Source organism: Haliotis rufescens, unplaced genomic scaffold (genome assembly GCF_023055435.1).
Source record: "Haliotis rufescens isolate VD_foot unplaced genomic scaffold, xgHalRufe1.0.p SCAF_9, whole genome shotgun sequence".
NCBI lineage: Eukaryota > Metazoa > Mollusca > Gastropoda > Lepetellida > Haliotidae > Haliotis > Haliotis rufescens.
Window position 1 is genome coordinate 16,309,027 of NW_025964383.1, and position 15,543 is coordinate 16,324,569.

Below are 15,543 nucleotides of genomic sequence, written 5' to 3' on the forward strand. Positions count from 1 at the left end.
ACTTCAACAGATGTTTCATTGTAAAAATAATATCTTCTTGAAAAAATTATCAAAATATTGTAAAATAGTAATGGCTATATTTAAATAACTATTATAGCTGCCATCACTTTCATACGTCACATCTCCTGTTAAACCTCAACATGCTACTTTTTGTAGCCTTGGGCGTAATAGTTCTGTTCTGTTCTGGTAGTTTAGGGCACTGGTTGCACGTACAGTGCCCAACACACTACGGCTGGTCACGCCATGGAAATTTCAGTTTTGAATATTTCCTTATATTGAACATAGTTATTATGGAAAACATAAGATTTTGAATACATTATAAATCTGCCCAGGGTCCTATGCCAGAAGGCATTGTTGACCTCTATTTAGAGAGAGAGAGAGAGAGAGAGAGAGAGAGAGAGAGAGAGAGTGAGAGAGAGACTGGGCGACAATGCGACAACGAGACATATTCTGACCTTGACAATGCCATAAATGGCCAAAATGTCGAGTTACCGCCTTGTCGCATTGGTTAATTTTGACCCGTTTTTCTTGTTCGTTTGTTGTTTTTTTTGTCAGGGCGACAGTGCGACAAAGCGTCAATGTCCCTTCTATAGGATTCCACAGTAATCCGTACAAATAAAACTGAGTTATGAAATAGAAGCCTAACATGCCAATTAAAAGATAAAATGTCAAATTGCACTTTTGCATATATCTTCAAGAAGGATTATCAATAATGGGATTGGGATGAGTTCAACTGCATGCCGATGTCAGAGTCTAAACCTTCTGATTAACCATAATTCTCAGAGTGAATACATCTTGCCAAATGTGTGATATGTATTATCTGTACGAACACATTATAGATCCCCGTCCATATCTTTGACGGACAAAATGTTTTTACAGGCTTGAACCACTTCGGGATTTTATCCCACATCAATCTGATACGCCATGATATAATTGAAATAATGTTCAAAGTGGGGTTTAATTCACTCACTGTATTATGTGTTACTGCAACTGTTAATATTATGTGTAGTGATGTTATGCAATATGTACAAGAAAGCATATTCAATTATCCAGTTGATCTTATTAGACTATACTTGCGTCAGTGTATTTTATTAACGCCCAAAACCGAGCCATGCGACGACGTTCCACTCCATTAAGGTTGTTACACTAATGAACACATACAAGTCAATTCTTATGATTTTGTATATCACTATTTTATACCTCGAGGGATGTAGCGCTAGATCTATACGTGTGACTTCTTGTTTACGCTGACAGCCACAAAACAGCAAGTTGTGTCGCGGAATAAAATAGTTCCCCAAAAAGAGAGGTTACACGAGCGTATATATGCTCAACTTGTTTTACGAGAACATCTGTTTCAGTTTGTTTACAACAAATGTCTTCTAATCATATTCTTATTTGATTGGAAAGGTCTGTTGAGAACTACATCGGTAAGCCCATCACAATGACAAAGCGTCGTATTACATTTACATAAAGAACAAGACGTCAAAATGGCCGGCACGATAAACGTGACGAGAAAGATTTCCGAAGTTATTAATGAACCTGTGTCTATTTCAAGTGTTAGTCATCACTGACCAGCTTGCCGGTCATTGGAAGGTGATTGTAAAGATGTGTCAAAAAGATACTAAGGTAAGTTCCTAGATTGCTGTATACTGTCATTGTTGTCTGTACACGGATCGAGTCGATACTACGATAGATGGACTTTCCTCAGTTTTGTTCTCTGGGATGGATTGTACCGAGGATATCCTTGAACGGGCATGCAATCAAACTCTCTGACTTATTCCGATCCAATGTATGCTAAAACGCTAAGTTCAAAATTAAAGTATCTAAATGATTAGAAACAACGCTTCTGTATTCTTTCGTGCTAAGGAATTCCCCAGGAATGTGAAAGTAGTCCGTCAATGTTCACCTCATTTCAGGAATACAGTCTCGTGAAATACGTATGGACGTCAAAATATGTCGTTCATACACTTATGAAATTCAATTTCGAGGTCATGAGACCGACCTCGCGTCCAATGGAAAAGCCGCATATCGTGTAAACTTCACATTAAAAAATAATTTACTGTTATACCCAAACTCATTGTCCGATAAAGGTAACTGTGAATAGCGGAGGGATATGTTATTTCAATAAACTACGTAACATGGTTTAGTTTGACTTCTTGGCGCGTGTCTGAATTCCATTAACAGATTTCATATCCTAAAACTGACATAACAGGTTTCATATCCTAAAACTGACTTTTCAGCGTCCCGTGAAGATCCGGGTTAGAATAGATCTTCAGCAACCCATGCTTGCCGTAAAAGGCGACTATGCTTGTACGTAAGAGGCGACTAACGGGATCGGGTGGTCAGGCTCGCTGACTTGGTTGGTGCATGTCATCGTATCCCGATTGCGTGGATCGATGATCACGTGATTGTCTGGTCCAAACTTGATTATTTGCAGACCGCCGTCGTAAAGCTGGAATATTGCTGAATGCAGCGTTTAACAAAAAACAAAAAAACAAAACAAAAAACATAAATCAGATATACCTCTTTATTTATGGATATGTATATGCAGACAATCAATGACGTGATCTCGGGCGTGCGTTGCTACCACCCATCCGTTAACTGCCGTTGTGCGAGTTGCTGAAAAACACGATAAGTCTAGTGTATTATATATCTATATCATTAATACATATATAAACTAGCCGGCAAAAGAAACGCCGCCAAACAAATAATGGTCGTCAGTTTTCAACACATTTGCCATACAGCACGATACCAGTTTGGAACACACAACTGGAATGCAACTTACCTATTCCCTGTGAACATGTGCACGTGTTTCACGTGATTTGCGAGAAAAGTGAATTAAATCACTGATAATGTAAAATGTGCACAAAGTTACCCGTATGAAATTCTAGTATAAAACATGAGCAGGATTTCTCTCTCTCATCACATTGAAACTGTCTAAAACAACGAACATGCATTGACTAACCGCAGAGCAGAGAGGGAGAGCCATCGGTATGTTGCAAATGGGAGCGACGCAGGAGCACGTTGCCAGGATCACGGGCTGCTTCAAGTGCATCATTGCGAGACTTGTCACGTGTCACAGGCAAACTGTCAGTACTGCAGACAGGCCGAGGAGTGGAAGACCCAAGGTCACGACCCCACAGGAAGACCTGTATTTACGGGTGCTTCACCTAAAGTCCAGATTCCTAACTGTGACGTCATCATCCGCAAACAGCCCTGGAGATCCAGTCTGCAGAATGACCGTTGCTTCACGACACCGCCTGTATGGTGTCCGTGCCTATCGACCTTTCAAGGGCATGACGTTAACGTTTCCACACCGACGTCGCAGGCTGAGATGGGCCAGGACTGCACAAATCTGGTCATCATCGACGGCAACCTCCCTGCTCGTCGTTACATTGATGAGGTTTTGCGGCCTATCGTACTGCCTTTCCTGCAACGACATCCGCTGTTCCAGCAGGACAACACCACCCCTCACACAGCTCGAGTCACTAGCGAATTTCTGAACGCCAACAACGTGACCGTATTACAGTGGCCAGCCAGATCACCGGACCTGGGACCAACTTTGACGCAAGATTCGGAAACGTCAACAGCCGCCATTGACTAGAGATGCCTTGGCAATTGTCCTGCAGGAACAATGGCGTAGGATCCCTAATCAGGATGTCAGGAGACTCGTGTACTCAGTTTCACGTTGTATTAGGGCCTGCGTCTATCCTGGAGGGAGGTCACATCCGATACTGAGCTATGTGTTTAGCACAGGACTTTAAAAGACATCAACGTCGATTCTGAGGGTGTCATCGAATACTGGACAGTGCACCCAGCATGATCTTGTCATTTTCAAATACCGTTTTGGAATAATTGTTTTTAAAATAAAACATCAACTGATACTAAATTTTGCTTCTGTTTTGTTTTAGACCAGAAATTTTTTTTTGCCCTTTAGTTTACTACTATAGCTTGGTTGTGGACAACGTTCGAATGACACGATGTCGGGTTCCAATCAAATTACACTCCATATGTCTCCAGCAACCCATGCTTGCAGTAAGAGGGGACTAACGGGGATCGGGTGGTCAGGTTTGCTGACTTGGTTGATGCATGTCACTTGATACAGCATCCGACCCATGCTTGTAAAAGACGGCTATGCTTTCAAATTCGTAAGAGGCGACTGACGGGATCGGGTGGATCGACTTGGTTGATGCACTATGCTTAATGACAGATGAAATCTGTTAGGGAATATTACCTAGGTTAGAATTGATCCTCATTCACATCGTTACCATGACTGCATGATTAGGGGATAACCAATCACTGTGTGCCGGGATATTTCAGTCTTTATTTGTAGGATGATTTTAGGATATCATCATAAATGTGAATACACGAAAGACGTCGACAGAGAGAAGGATTTCAAGTTTGAAACATATAGCTTGACATTTCGAACCTTTCTTTAATCAAATGTAACGTCATGAATTTTTATGCTTCCCATTGAGCAGTGATTTTCTTTAGGTTTGCTAACTGTTGGCGTAAGAAGTAGGTGTACTGTTCACTTCCAATGCCTGAGATATAAACATTTAACAATGAGCATTCAGTGCCTTACGTGTTTTTCGTTGATTCGGTAATTCATATTGACAACCTACTGAAAACAACGGGCTCATCCAATGCCGCATCACTAGCGTTTAATGGTAGATTTGAGATGTTTCCCTTAGATTAAAGCGTTAGGTTGGATTTGGAACAGACCATTCAGCTTTTAGTGCCGTAACAACATCAATTGGTAACATAGCTCTACATTGCAGATGTAGAATGTTTTTCTCCAAAGATAATTTAATATTTTCTGTGTTGGGGCTGGGATTTTAGAAAAAAAATAAGAAATGTCCAAGTTAATTTTTGAACCAATAATAATGCTTCAGGCTGTTGAAAAAAATATATTCAGGATCATAGTTTTTATTAATAAATATCTTGTGTTGCAGTGACAGCTGAAAAGAGTCTAATCTCGAGACAAAATCCCAGCCCCCAGCCACAGAATAGTAAACGGTCAGTCCCAGAATGAATGAGACTGAAAAGTGAATGACTATTTGTTTGAAACGTTACATACATTCTCGTGAAGTTCCTGGATAGATAAAACACTTCACTACGATAAAGTAATGATACCCAAACTTTGGGAATATTTTGTTTGAAAGTTGGATGATAATGATCAATATAATTGTTTAACTTACCGTTAATTTGGGGCCAGAGTGAAGGCACCTGAAATAAATAGTTGTATTCGTAAGTACTTTAAGCACATCAAACATCGAGTTTAGTGTGTGCCACAGACAGCAATATCACGGTGGCAAGTAACCAATCGAATTCCAGTATTAATTATTCGCTGAAACAGATTCCATTGGCGTCAGGGGCAATATGGCTGTGGAAATTATATGATAGGAGCACACAAAAAATCAGTGATGACACCAGGTGCTCGTAAACTTTAAAGATTTTGCTGCCTATAAGTAAAGAAAAACGTATAATAATATAAATATAATAAACGTTTAACCTATTCTTATTCTTAGGTACATGGAGAGGGGGGTATAGCTTGAATACTGCTGGGTGCGGCGTTAAACAACAAATAAACAAACAAACGTAAATCCTGCTGGAAACAGAAGCACCGTTAGTCCCAAAGCGAGGTGGCCTAGCTCTGTTCGTTTGTGTACTGGCTACCTACATTACCGTTTGAATTACTTACTTGAACAGCAGACCTGACCAGTTGGACACTGTCGAGCCTGAACGATTCCATCAGCGTTACAGACAATCGAAGGAACACATGAGAGTATCCCGGGTAAATCGCAAGCTGAAATGAGAGATATGTCAAAGCAAATATGTTCACGTATGTTTTGAATGTAAAGCGTGGGACTCTTTTGAAACAATTCTTTGTTTCTTACGTCTCACTCAGCAATATTCCAGCTTTATGACGACGGTATGTAAATAATCGAACCTGGACAATCCATTGGTTGACATCATGAGCATCGATCTACGCATTTGGGACACGATGACATGCATGAATCAAGTCAACGAACCTGACCACCCGATCCCATTAGTCGCCTCTTACGGCAAGCATGGGTCGTTGAAGATCTAATATCGCCACGGGCTTGAAACAAGACAAAGATGTATGCTATGTGAACGTTTCTAGTTACCGGAAACAAATTATATCCTTATGACACCGACTGACATAATACTCATTAACTGACTCGTATCTCTTGATCCTGATTTAACTTACGTGCCAAAGTCGTTGTTGCCATTGGTGTTATAGTAAAGAAATCTGAATGGAAAGAATGAGATTTATGAACATAAAATAAATTCTTTAATTCGTGCGGCATAATAAAGACGTTGGTGTGTATCTTTTAAAATACTTTAAAATATGCTGAGATAACTGCACGAACACTCTTACAATATAGGAAACGGGACTGCTTGTCATAAGAAAGTCTCAAAGAAAAAGTGTGTAATTATCGTTCGCGGCAAAATTTAACACATAGTTATCACTAAGGGGTGATCTCAGAGGTCGTATAATTACTTACTTGAACAGCACACCTGACCACTTGGACATTGTCGAGCCTGAACGATTCCATCAGGATCACAGGAACTCGAGGCGATACATGAAAGGATTCCGGGTAAATCGCATGCTGAAATTTGAGAATTGTTAACTGAATTTAATCATGTCTAATGCATTCACAACAGGTTCTATGTCCAAACACGACATTGAGAGTACCCATCTTTTAATGTGACTTCCATCCTATTGAAATGCACGCTCACCGTAATGTTAATCGCTTGTTGTGGCCAAAATTGGAGGCACCATGATCGCATTAACTGGATCCGGACTGAGGAGGTCAATGTACTTCTATTCAGAATCGGAATTCATGTTTTACCCTCCACATAGGCTTTAATGAATTAATCACAGTGACCTCACAATGACCTCTGCAGCAGAGAGTTGAATACCTAACAGTGCCTTTGCGGATCGACAAAGGTAAAGGTGCCTCCCTAACTTATTTCTTTATAACCCTTAATGTACATATTCTTGTAACTTACGTTGCAAAGCCGTTGTGGTCATAGGTTGTACTGAAACGATAACAAATACATCCTATTATTTTAGTGGCGCATTCCGCTATCCGTGATTCTAGCAAAAGGCGACTATGCTCGTGGCATGATGAGCCCAACGTCGTCTGGCTCGCTGGTTGATGCATGGTTGATGCATGGTTGACGCATGTCATGGCATCCTATTTGCGTGGATCGATGCTCATTATATCAATCACCGGATTGTATGGTCCAAACTCGAATATTGGCAATTTTTTGTTTGTTGTATAACCCCGCACTCAGCAATATTCCAGCTTTATGTCGTCAGTCTGTATATAATCGAGTCTGAATCAGACAATCCAGTGATTGATATTATGAGCACGATCCACGTAATTGGGATACGACGACACCCATCAACTAAATCAGCGAGCCTGACCACCGCACTCAGCAATATTCCAGTTATATGATTGCGGTCTGTAAATAATCGAGTCTGGACCAGACAATCCAGTGATTGATATCATCACGCAATTTTGGGATCGATGACATGCATCAACCAAGTCAGCGAGCCTGACCATCCGATCCCGTTTGTAGCCTTTTACGACAAGCATAGTTTGCCTCACAGCAAGCATGGGTTGCTGAAGACCTATTCAACCCCGGATGTATCATAAGCACGGATTTCTGACTCACTACGAAATAGTGATCATAAGAGTTTTTTGCTAAAAGGTTACGTTGCAACCATCACATACACATGAAAAGGCACTTGATCAAACAAGGAGGAATATTGTGTAAATCATAACTAAGTCAGAAACAAGTGAATTCAATCAGACATCTGATTTGTCACTGATGCTTCAAAGTTGGAAAATGTTCAGCGTGTGTCTACCGTGAAACTAATTCAGAGCCTTACTGAGTCCTTGATTGCTGTTGCTGTAATCAAACAACACTTGAGCTAGACCCGTATGCTGCTTTATGAAATCGTCGAAAAATGAGCAGGTTCGATCGTACCTAAAACGTTGTGATATGTCGACACCAAAGACGAGACCGGTTGCAATACAGCTCAACATACCATCCTTTTACGAAGAACTTTTCCCCAGTACGCCACAGCTGGTCCCACCACTAGGCATTCGGATTAAACCCCACATTACAGCTGCCAATATTGATGAAGATAATACTTCTCCTTTCAGGCTTCTGTCTTGGCAACTTATCAGACCGGAAGTAGATGTCGTATCGACCATTGGCGTTATACACATGAATATTTATTAAAAGGTGGAGATCCTCCATTCTGTATCCCTTGTGTTGAAAGAATCACAGTCGAGCATGTCTAGCTTAACTGTATTGATTTTTCCGCCACAAGGGATAATTATTTTCAGGTTTCATCCATCAAGGATCTTTTTAATCAGGTAAGTACTCATTTAATCTGGATTCTTTTAAAGAAATTGGGTTAATAGATAATAGAGATTTTGATAATATGTCTTGTAAAATGTAAGTGATTCGAATTTGGTAGAAAGATAATATAACTGTAATTGTAAGTGGCCGTACCTTCAAAGGGGGTTGAAGTAACGTAAAATAAATGTCCTTCTGAGAGGGAACGAAAGTCCCATTTCATTCAAAGTATTTTTAATTTTCCGTGATTTTAATCGCAGAATACTTGCTGGTTGTTACATGCTTTTGGCTTAAACTTTCTAACAATCACCAGTTGCCAGAGGGAGGGTGTAAATCCTGCTGGGGTATCACGTAGGAACCAGATGTACCGTATGTCACCGTGGTGCCTTTTACGGTGGCTTAACTTTAGTTACCGGTGATCTCTAGCCAATTTTTATAATATATTGTACTGAATAGTCAATTTTTAATAGTTACTTACTAGTTTTATGTCTATAGCTATGTTGGTCTAGTTCTTTAACTGTCCTTTGTCGACAGTTTCTTTAGTCTATATTCATGCGTTATTTCTGTACAACTTGATTTCGTCACGATATGGCTGAAATATTGCCGATGTAACTATAAATCTTAACTCACCAACTAATTTCATCTCTACAAACTTATCTCAGTATGAAACAGATGAGGCTGTGTCACGGGTCTCTTCTATTTCCAATTCACAAGGGTAAATACATATCCAAATACTACTATGTTGGTCTTATTTTAATAAACCTATTTTGGGGTTATGATTCCAAAGCATCATTTTTTCTTTGGAGCCCAATTACACTGTCGTCAACAACAGTTATTATCAGTTGAAACTGTTTTTTTGTTTTTTTTTATGAAGCACCTTCTCTAAATGCCTGTTTTTAAATTTCGCCAATCCGTGCAGAACTTCTGATTCCTATGCATAAAGCAACCGATCGGGAAGAAGAGGGGCTCAATCGGTGACCATAACCATGCCTACTTCCTGCCTGATTGTCGTATTTCCAAATTTAACATAGCTGGTGTCTACGAGGAAGGCCAATATTTCACAAAAATTGTTGTCTATGTCATCTTCAGATGACATTTCCTTCAAATAATATTCTAAAGCACACTAGTGAATACATATGTTAACACTCTTAATCTACCAACAGTATAATATATTCACCCGCAATCCCATTGTTATTCCCCCTGTTGCCAAACAACATTAAACTGTACATGTAACTGTAAGTACATCTAAAAACATTACCTGTTCAAAAAAAATTATTTCGAAGAACATTGGGGAATGTTCGTACACTTCATCCCTTCACTCAAACCTTTGAGGAATTATCTGGCCTGAAAGTTATTTTCGATTCATAATGAATACACAGTTTGTATCTCCACGGTAGGTTGTTTTTAACATTCAAACGCATGGCTGATTGTTTTTACGGAATCGGATATTATAAGCAAAACGTGCTTTTTTGTATTCCCTTATACTCCCCACTACATAAACATCAGTGAATTGTGTCAAGCAGCCCTTGAGCCATAATGGCTGACACGCTAAGGTTCATTGGTGCCAATAGCATCGTATGTTATGGTGTCACTGAGAACTGAGAAATGTATTTGTACGCAGTCCATGTATTTCTTTAATTGCCCTCAATGTAGATAGTCTTGGTACTTACGTGCCGTGGTCGTGGGTGGTGCTGAAATTGTAAGGAATGTGTTAAGATGTCACTCATGTCACGCATAGAAACATGTCAGATTCACCAGGGTTTCAATAATGGTGTACAAAGTTTATAAAAACCTTCTTTTTTAGACTGAAAAAAATTAGTTAACACAGTCTAGTGAATTGTGTCAAGCAGACATGGGGCCATAATGGCCGACTCGCTGAGGTTCGTGTGTTGCTGAAAGCATCACACTTTATAGTGTCACTAAGAATTGAGAAATGTATTTGTACGCAGTCCATGTATTTCTTTAATTGCCCTTAATGTAGATAGTCTTGTTACTTACGTGCCGTGGTCGTTGGTGGTGCTGAAATGGTAAAGAAGGTGTTAAGATGGTGCTCATTTCTTCAGTAATGGTCTACATAAAAGCAACAAACCATTTCTATATTCAGCAAATTATCTGCTAAAATGAAGGCCCAATGTACGCTTCCAACTATGTCAACAACATGTTTTTTAATCACTGTAGAATGTTGATGATATCAGGTGTTCGTTGAAAGGTGAGACTGTCCTGACCCAGCGCATCAGCCACACACACATGTAAAGGTTCATTAATTTAACAAATTCCTTTCCACACAAACCTGTATCATGTACAAATACTATGAAACTACTAACTGCATAATATATTCATTCAGAAACAGATTCTGTCAAAACAAAATCACCGTGATGATGAACTATTTTAATTATACAAATAATTTGCCAAATCCTTCTTTGCCCAAGTCTTGTGGATTTGTTTTGCCGTCTGAAGTGTTACTCATGAATCTTAAATATGAAACAGTTGAGGTGGTTTTACTTGTCGTTTTTATAAAACAATTTCTAGATCAGACAGGTAAATAAGTGTGAGGGAATTTGTCTTTTGAGCTCAGAATTGAGAAAAAATAAGTGTATATTTATCTAAGTCGTCTTGTAACTTACGTGGCGGGGACGTTGTGGTCGGTGGCGCTCCTAAAAGGGTAAAAAGGGCGTTAACATGTAACTCACTTCTTCAGTAGTGCTTTGAAGTTAGAAGCGACAAAACCCTGTCCGTAAACATGAGAAAGCTCTGCTAAAAGGAGAGTCTATTGTACGATTCCTTTTACGGGACTACATAATGAGCATGAGTAGTTGAATAGTAGCAAAATAGTTCTTATGCCAGATGTTCGCTAAAAGGTGAGTGTGTTCTGCCCACCGATTGCACCCAATACAAACACACTCAAAGGTAAGGCAAGTGTTCACCTTAACATACACGGAATATATGCCACAAGTCAAAATATGAATTTCCATCGGTCATCATTTTGGTCACTGGTGCGTCAAAATAGAAGTGTCCTTCATGAAAATTTTGAACGTTTTACTTAAGCATTGAATACAGCATCATCGATCACAAGTTTTTAGAATGAGTCATATGACACTCTTTGAAAGAGACCATGTTCGATTGTACCTCAAAAGATGATCAATAATAAAGGATAGAGTTGCTGCAATATTACTCGTCATGAAGGAAAGTTTACTGTTGAATCTTTATACACTGACCCAAATATGAAACAGATCAGGCAGCTTCACTGGTCTCTTTTATTTCTAGTTTATATAGGTAAATGAATAGGAAGGCATGTGTCTATGTAAACAATATCAGATGATCGACCTGAAGTTTAAGTTAAACTTGATTCATGTGTTTTGATATTCCCAACCCGAAATTCTTATGCATATAGAAACAGATCAGCAAAGAGGGGATCACACTTTTAGCTCTTGTCTAAATGTCTCCATCATCAAAGAATCATCGACAATTTCTTCTAAAAGTCCTCTGTGCGAATCCAAACCCCCACAACATTAAATAAAACACATAAATTAAGAATCATGCTTGATAATCGAAAGTACAAACACTTGTCACCATCAGCGAATTCGCTCTGTACTTGCGCGTGCAACCAGGTCATTGCACGCTTACAAGGCCATGAATAAGAAAACAATCACACATGCAAAGTACACATGGAACCAAGTCCTGGTGTCTCTTCTGTGAAAAGCGACTTTGTTGACGACCAAACCGTATAACCGTTACACAGATACATATTTTCAGCAAATACGGAAGAATAAGATGCTTCGGAAAAAATCCGTATTTCATCAGAGATTTTTTCTGTCACTGATGCGCCAAATTTGTAAATGTCTTGCATGTGTCTGCCATAAACATTTAAAAAGGTGACGCAATGAGTATATCAAAGGTGAAGTTATTCCTCTTGTCATACAATGTTAAGAATAGATTTTTTGTTACTCGGAATTTAATGCATAGATCTATACATAAAACAGATTCGCCGGTTAAACGGCTCTCGTTTATTTCAGCTTCATTTGGGTAAATGTGTTAAAGGGAATAAGTCTATCGAAGTTTAACTTGTACTTCTTATTGAAATTCAGGCGATTATGCTTGTCATAAGAGGCGACTAACGGGATCGGGTGGTCAGGCTCACTGACTTGGTTGATGCATGTCATCGATCCCAATTGCCTGCATCATTGCTCATGAAATTAATCACTGGATTGTCAGGTCCAGACTTGATTATTTACAGACCGCCGTCATATATATCTGGAATATTGCTGAGTGCAGCGTTTAACAACAAACCAACTAACCGATTATTCAAATTCCTGTGTTTTGGTTTTCTCAATCTGAGCAGAAATTCTTATTCATGTGCATAAAGAAACCTGTTCTGTAGTTTTGCCGAAATGTTGTTTTCCAAGAGTCTACAAAGATATGCTGATGAAGCCATGTAATTCATGTATTGTTTCATCAGTAAACGTGAGATGACATTGTTTGAATAATATTCTATTCCCAACAAACTTGTACAATACATAAACATACTGCAACAAACAAACAGAAAAACACATCACCCTGAAGCAGATTCTGTCAAGACGAAATCACACTGATGATGACCTATCAATTAGTGACAATTATACAGATCTTTACCTGAAAAGAATAGAGATGGGCAAATTTCCTTTCGTAAATAACTTTCCAGCAATGTCATTGGCTGGATAACATCTTATGTAACTTGAGTAAACTCCGCATCCTAGGAGGACTTACCGACACAGCACATTTGACCAGCTGGACACTGGAGACCAGGTACTGGGATAGTACAGGTACCACTGGCAACACACCCGATGCCAGGAAGATTGCATTCTGAAAATGAGGATTTTTATCAACAACAGAACTAAGTTGAATACTTCTAGTGGATGCATTAATATTAGAGCGATACGGAAAACGTAATCTTGACATCCCTTCTCTAAAATCTCATGGATTGTGATGAATTTTCAGTCCTGAAAGTTAGCTTGCATTCCTTCCAAATTTACAATTTTCCACTCCAAGATAGGATGTTATCATTATTATTGAATCAAAGAATGTTAACATATACTATTTCATGAATGTCCTTATTTGATCATCCCTTTATGTAGGCATTATAGAATTCATGTTATCAAGATCGACTCAAGGCAATTACTGAATACTTCCAAATGTTATTGAGGACTGTGAAATTTAAATGTACATATCCCATTTATTTTTTAATTGTCTTTTATGTAAATAGATTTGTAACGTACGTGGCAAGGTCATTGTTGTCGTTGGTGCTGAAATTGTAAAAATTCCTCTCCATAATCATGAGAAATTTCTGATTCCCACTATATCATAATCAGATGTCGTTGAAGCGCTATAGAATAATGACGATACTATGTGTTTGCTAGAAGGTTAGTTTTTCAGAACACACCGGTTGTCCACATCATTTACATAAGCAAAGACAAGTCAAGTGTTTACCTAAACAAATACGGGAACATATGGTATTCTCAAATTTGCATAGAAACATGTCAGATTCACCAGGGTTTCAATAATGGTGTACAAAGTTTATAAAAACCTTCTTTTTTAGACTGAAAAAAATTAGTTAACACAGTCTAGTGAATTGTGTCAAGCAGACATGGGGCCATAATGGCCGACTCGCTGAGGTTCGTATGTTGCTGAAAGCATCATACATTATAGTGTCACTAAGAATTGAGAAATGTATTTGTACGCAGTCCATGTATTTCTTTAATTGCCCTTAATGTAGATAGTCTTGTTACTTACGTGCCGTGGTCGTTGGTGGTGCTGAAATGGTAAAGAAGGTGTTAAGATGGTGCTCATTTCTTCAGTAATGGTCTACATAAAAGCAACAAACCATTTCTATATTCAGCAAATTATCTGCTAAAATGAAGGCCCAATGTACGCTTCCAACTGTGTCAACAACATGTTTTTTAATCACTGTAGAATGTTGATGATATCAGTAGTTCGTTGAAAGGTGAAACTGTCCTGACCCATCGCATCAGCCACACACACATGTAAAGGTTCATTAATTTAACAAATTCCTTTCCACACAAACCTGTATCATGAACAAATACTATGAAACTACTAACTGCATAATATATTCATTCAGAAACAGATTCTGTCAAAACAAAATCACCGTGATGATGACCTCTTTTAATTATACAAATAATTTGTCAAATCCTTCTTTGCCCAAGTCTTGTGGATTTGTTTTGCCGTCTGAAGTGTTACTCATGAATCTTAAATATGAAACAGTTGAGGTGGTTTTACTTGTCGTTTTTATAAAACAATATCTAGATCAGACAGGTAAATAAGTGTGAGGGAATTTGTCTTTTGAGCTCAGAATTGAGAAAAAATAAGTGCATATTTATCTAAATCGTCTTGTAACTTACGTGGCGGGGACGTTGTGGTCGGTGGCGCTCCTAAAAGGGTGAAAAGGGCGTTAACATGTAACTCACTTCTTCAGTAGTGCTTTGAAGTTAGAAGCGACAAAACCCTGTCCGTAAACATGAGAAAGCTCTGCTAAAAGGAGAGTCTATTGTACGATTCCTTTTACGGGAGTACATAATGAGCATGAGTAGTTGAATCACTATCAAAATAGTTCTTATGCCAGGTTTTCGCTAAAAGGTGAGTGTGTTCTGCCCACCGATTGCACCCAACACAAACACACTCAAAGGTAAGGCAAGTGTTCACCTTATCATACACGGAATATATGCCATAAGTCAAAATATGAATTTCCATCGGTCATCATTTTGGTCACTGGTGCGTCAAAATAGAAGTGTCCTTCATGAAAATTTTCAACGTTTTACTTAAGCATTGAATACTGCAACATCGATCACAAGTTTTGAGAATGAGTCATATGACACTCTTTCAAAAAGACCATGTTCGATTGTACCTCAAAAGATGATCAATAATAAGGGATGGAGTTGCTGCAATATTACTCGTCATGAAGGAAAGTTTACTGTTGAATCTTTATACACTGACCCAAATATGAAACAGATCAGGCAGCTTCACTGGTCTCTTTTATTTCTAGTTTATTTAGGTAAATGAATAGGAAGGCATGTGTCTATGTAAACAATATCAGATGATCGACCTGAAGTTTAAGTTAAACTTGATTCATGTGTTTTGGTTTTCCCA

General features: G+C 38.7%; 1 protein-coding gene across 1 annotated transcript in view; it reads right to left on the reverse strand.

The window, feature by feature from the left end:
- Positions 1-2,513: 2,513 nt before the first annotated feature.
- LOC124122011 (mucin-2-like) overlaps positions 2,514-15,543 on the reverse strand; it is a 140,035-nt gene continuing 127,005 nt past the window's right edge. The window contains exons 66-78 of the mRNA XM_048390337.1: positions 14,799-14,828; positions 14,173-14,193; positions 13,659-13,685; positions 13,150-13,245; positions 11,031-11,060; positions 10,405-10,425; positions 10,077-10,097; positions 7,042-7,071; positions 6,534-6,638; positions 6,236-6,277; positions 5,705-5,809; positions 5,202-5,229; positions 2,514-2,619 (exon numbers count right to left, since the gene is read on the reverse strand). Of these exons, the coding sequence (XP_048246294.1) occupies positions 5,204-5,229; positions 5,705-5,809; positions 6,236-6,277; positions 6,534-6,638; positions 7,042-7,071; positions 10,077-10,097; positions 10,405-10,425; positions 11,031-11,060; positions 13,150-13,245; positions 13,659-13,685; positions 14,173-14,193; positions 14,799-14,828 (554 nt within the window). The 3' untranslated portion in view covers positions 2,514-2,619; positions 5,202-5,203. The remainder of the gene's footprint in view (positions 2,620-5,201; positions 5,230-5,704; positions 5,810-6,235; positions 6,278-6,533; positions 6,639-7,041; positions 7,072-10,076; positions 10,098-10,404; positions 10,426-11,030; positions 11,061-13,149; positions 13,246-13,658; positions 13,686-14,172; positions 14,194-14,798; positions 14,829-15,543) is intronic.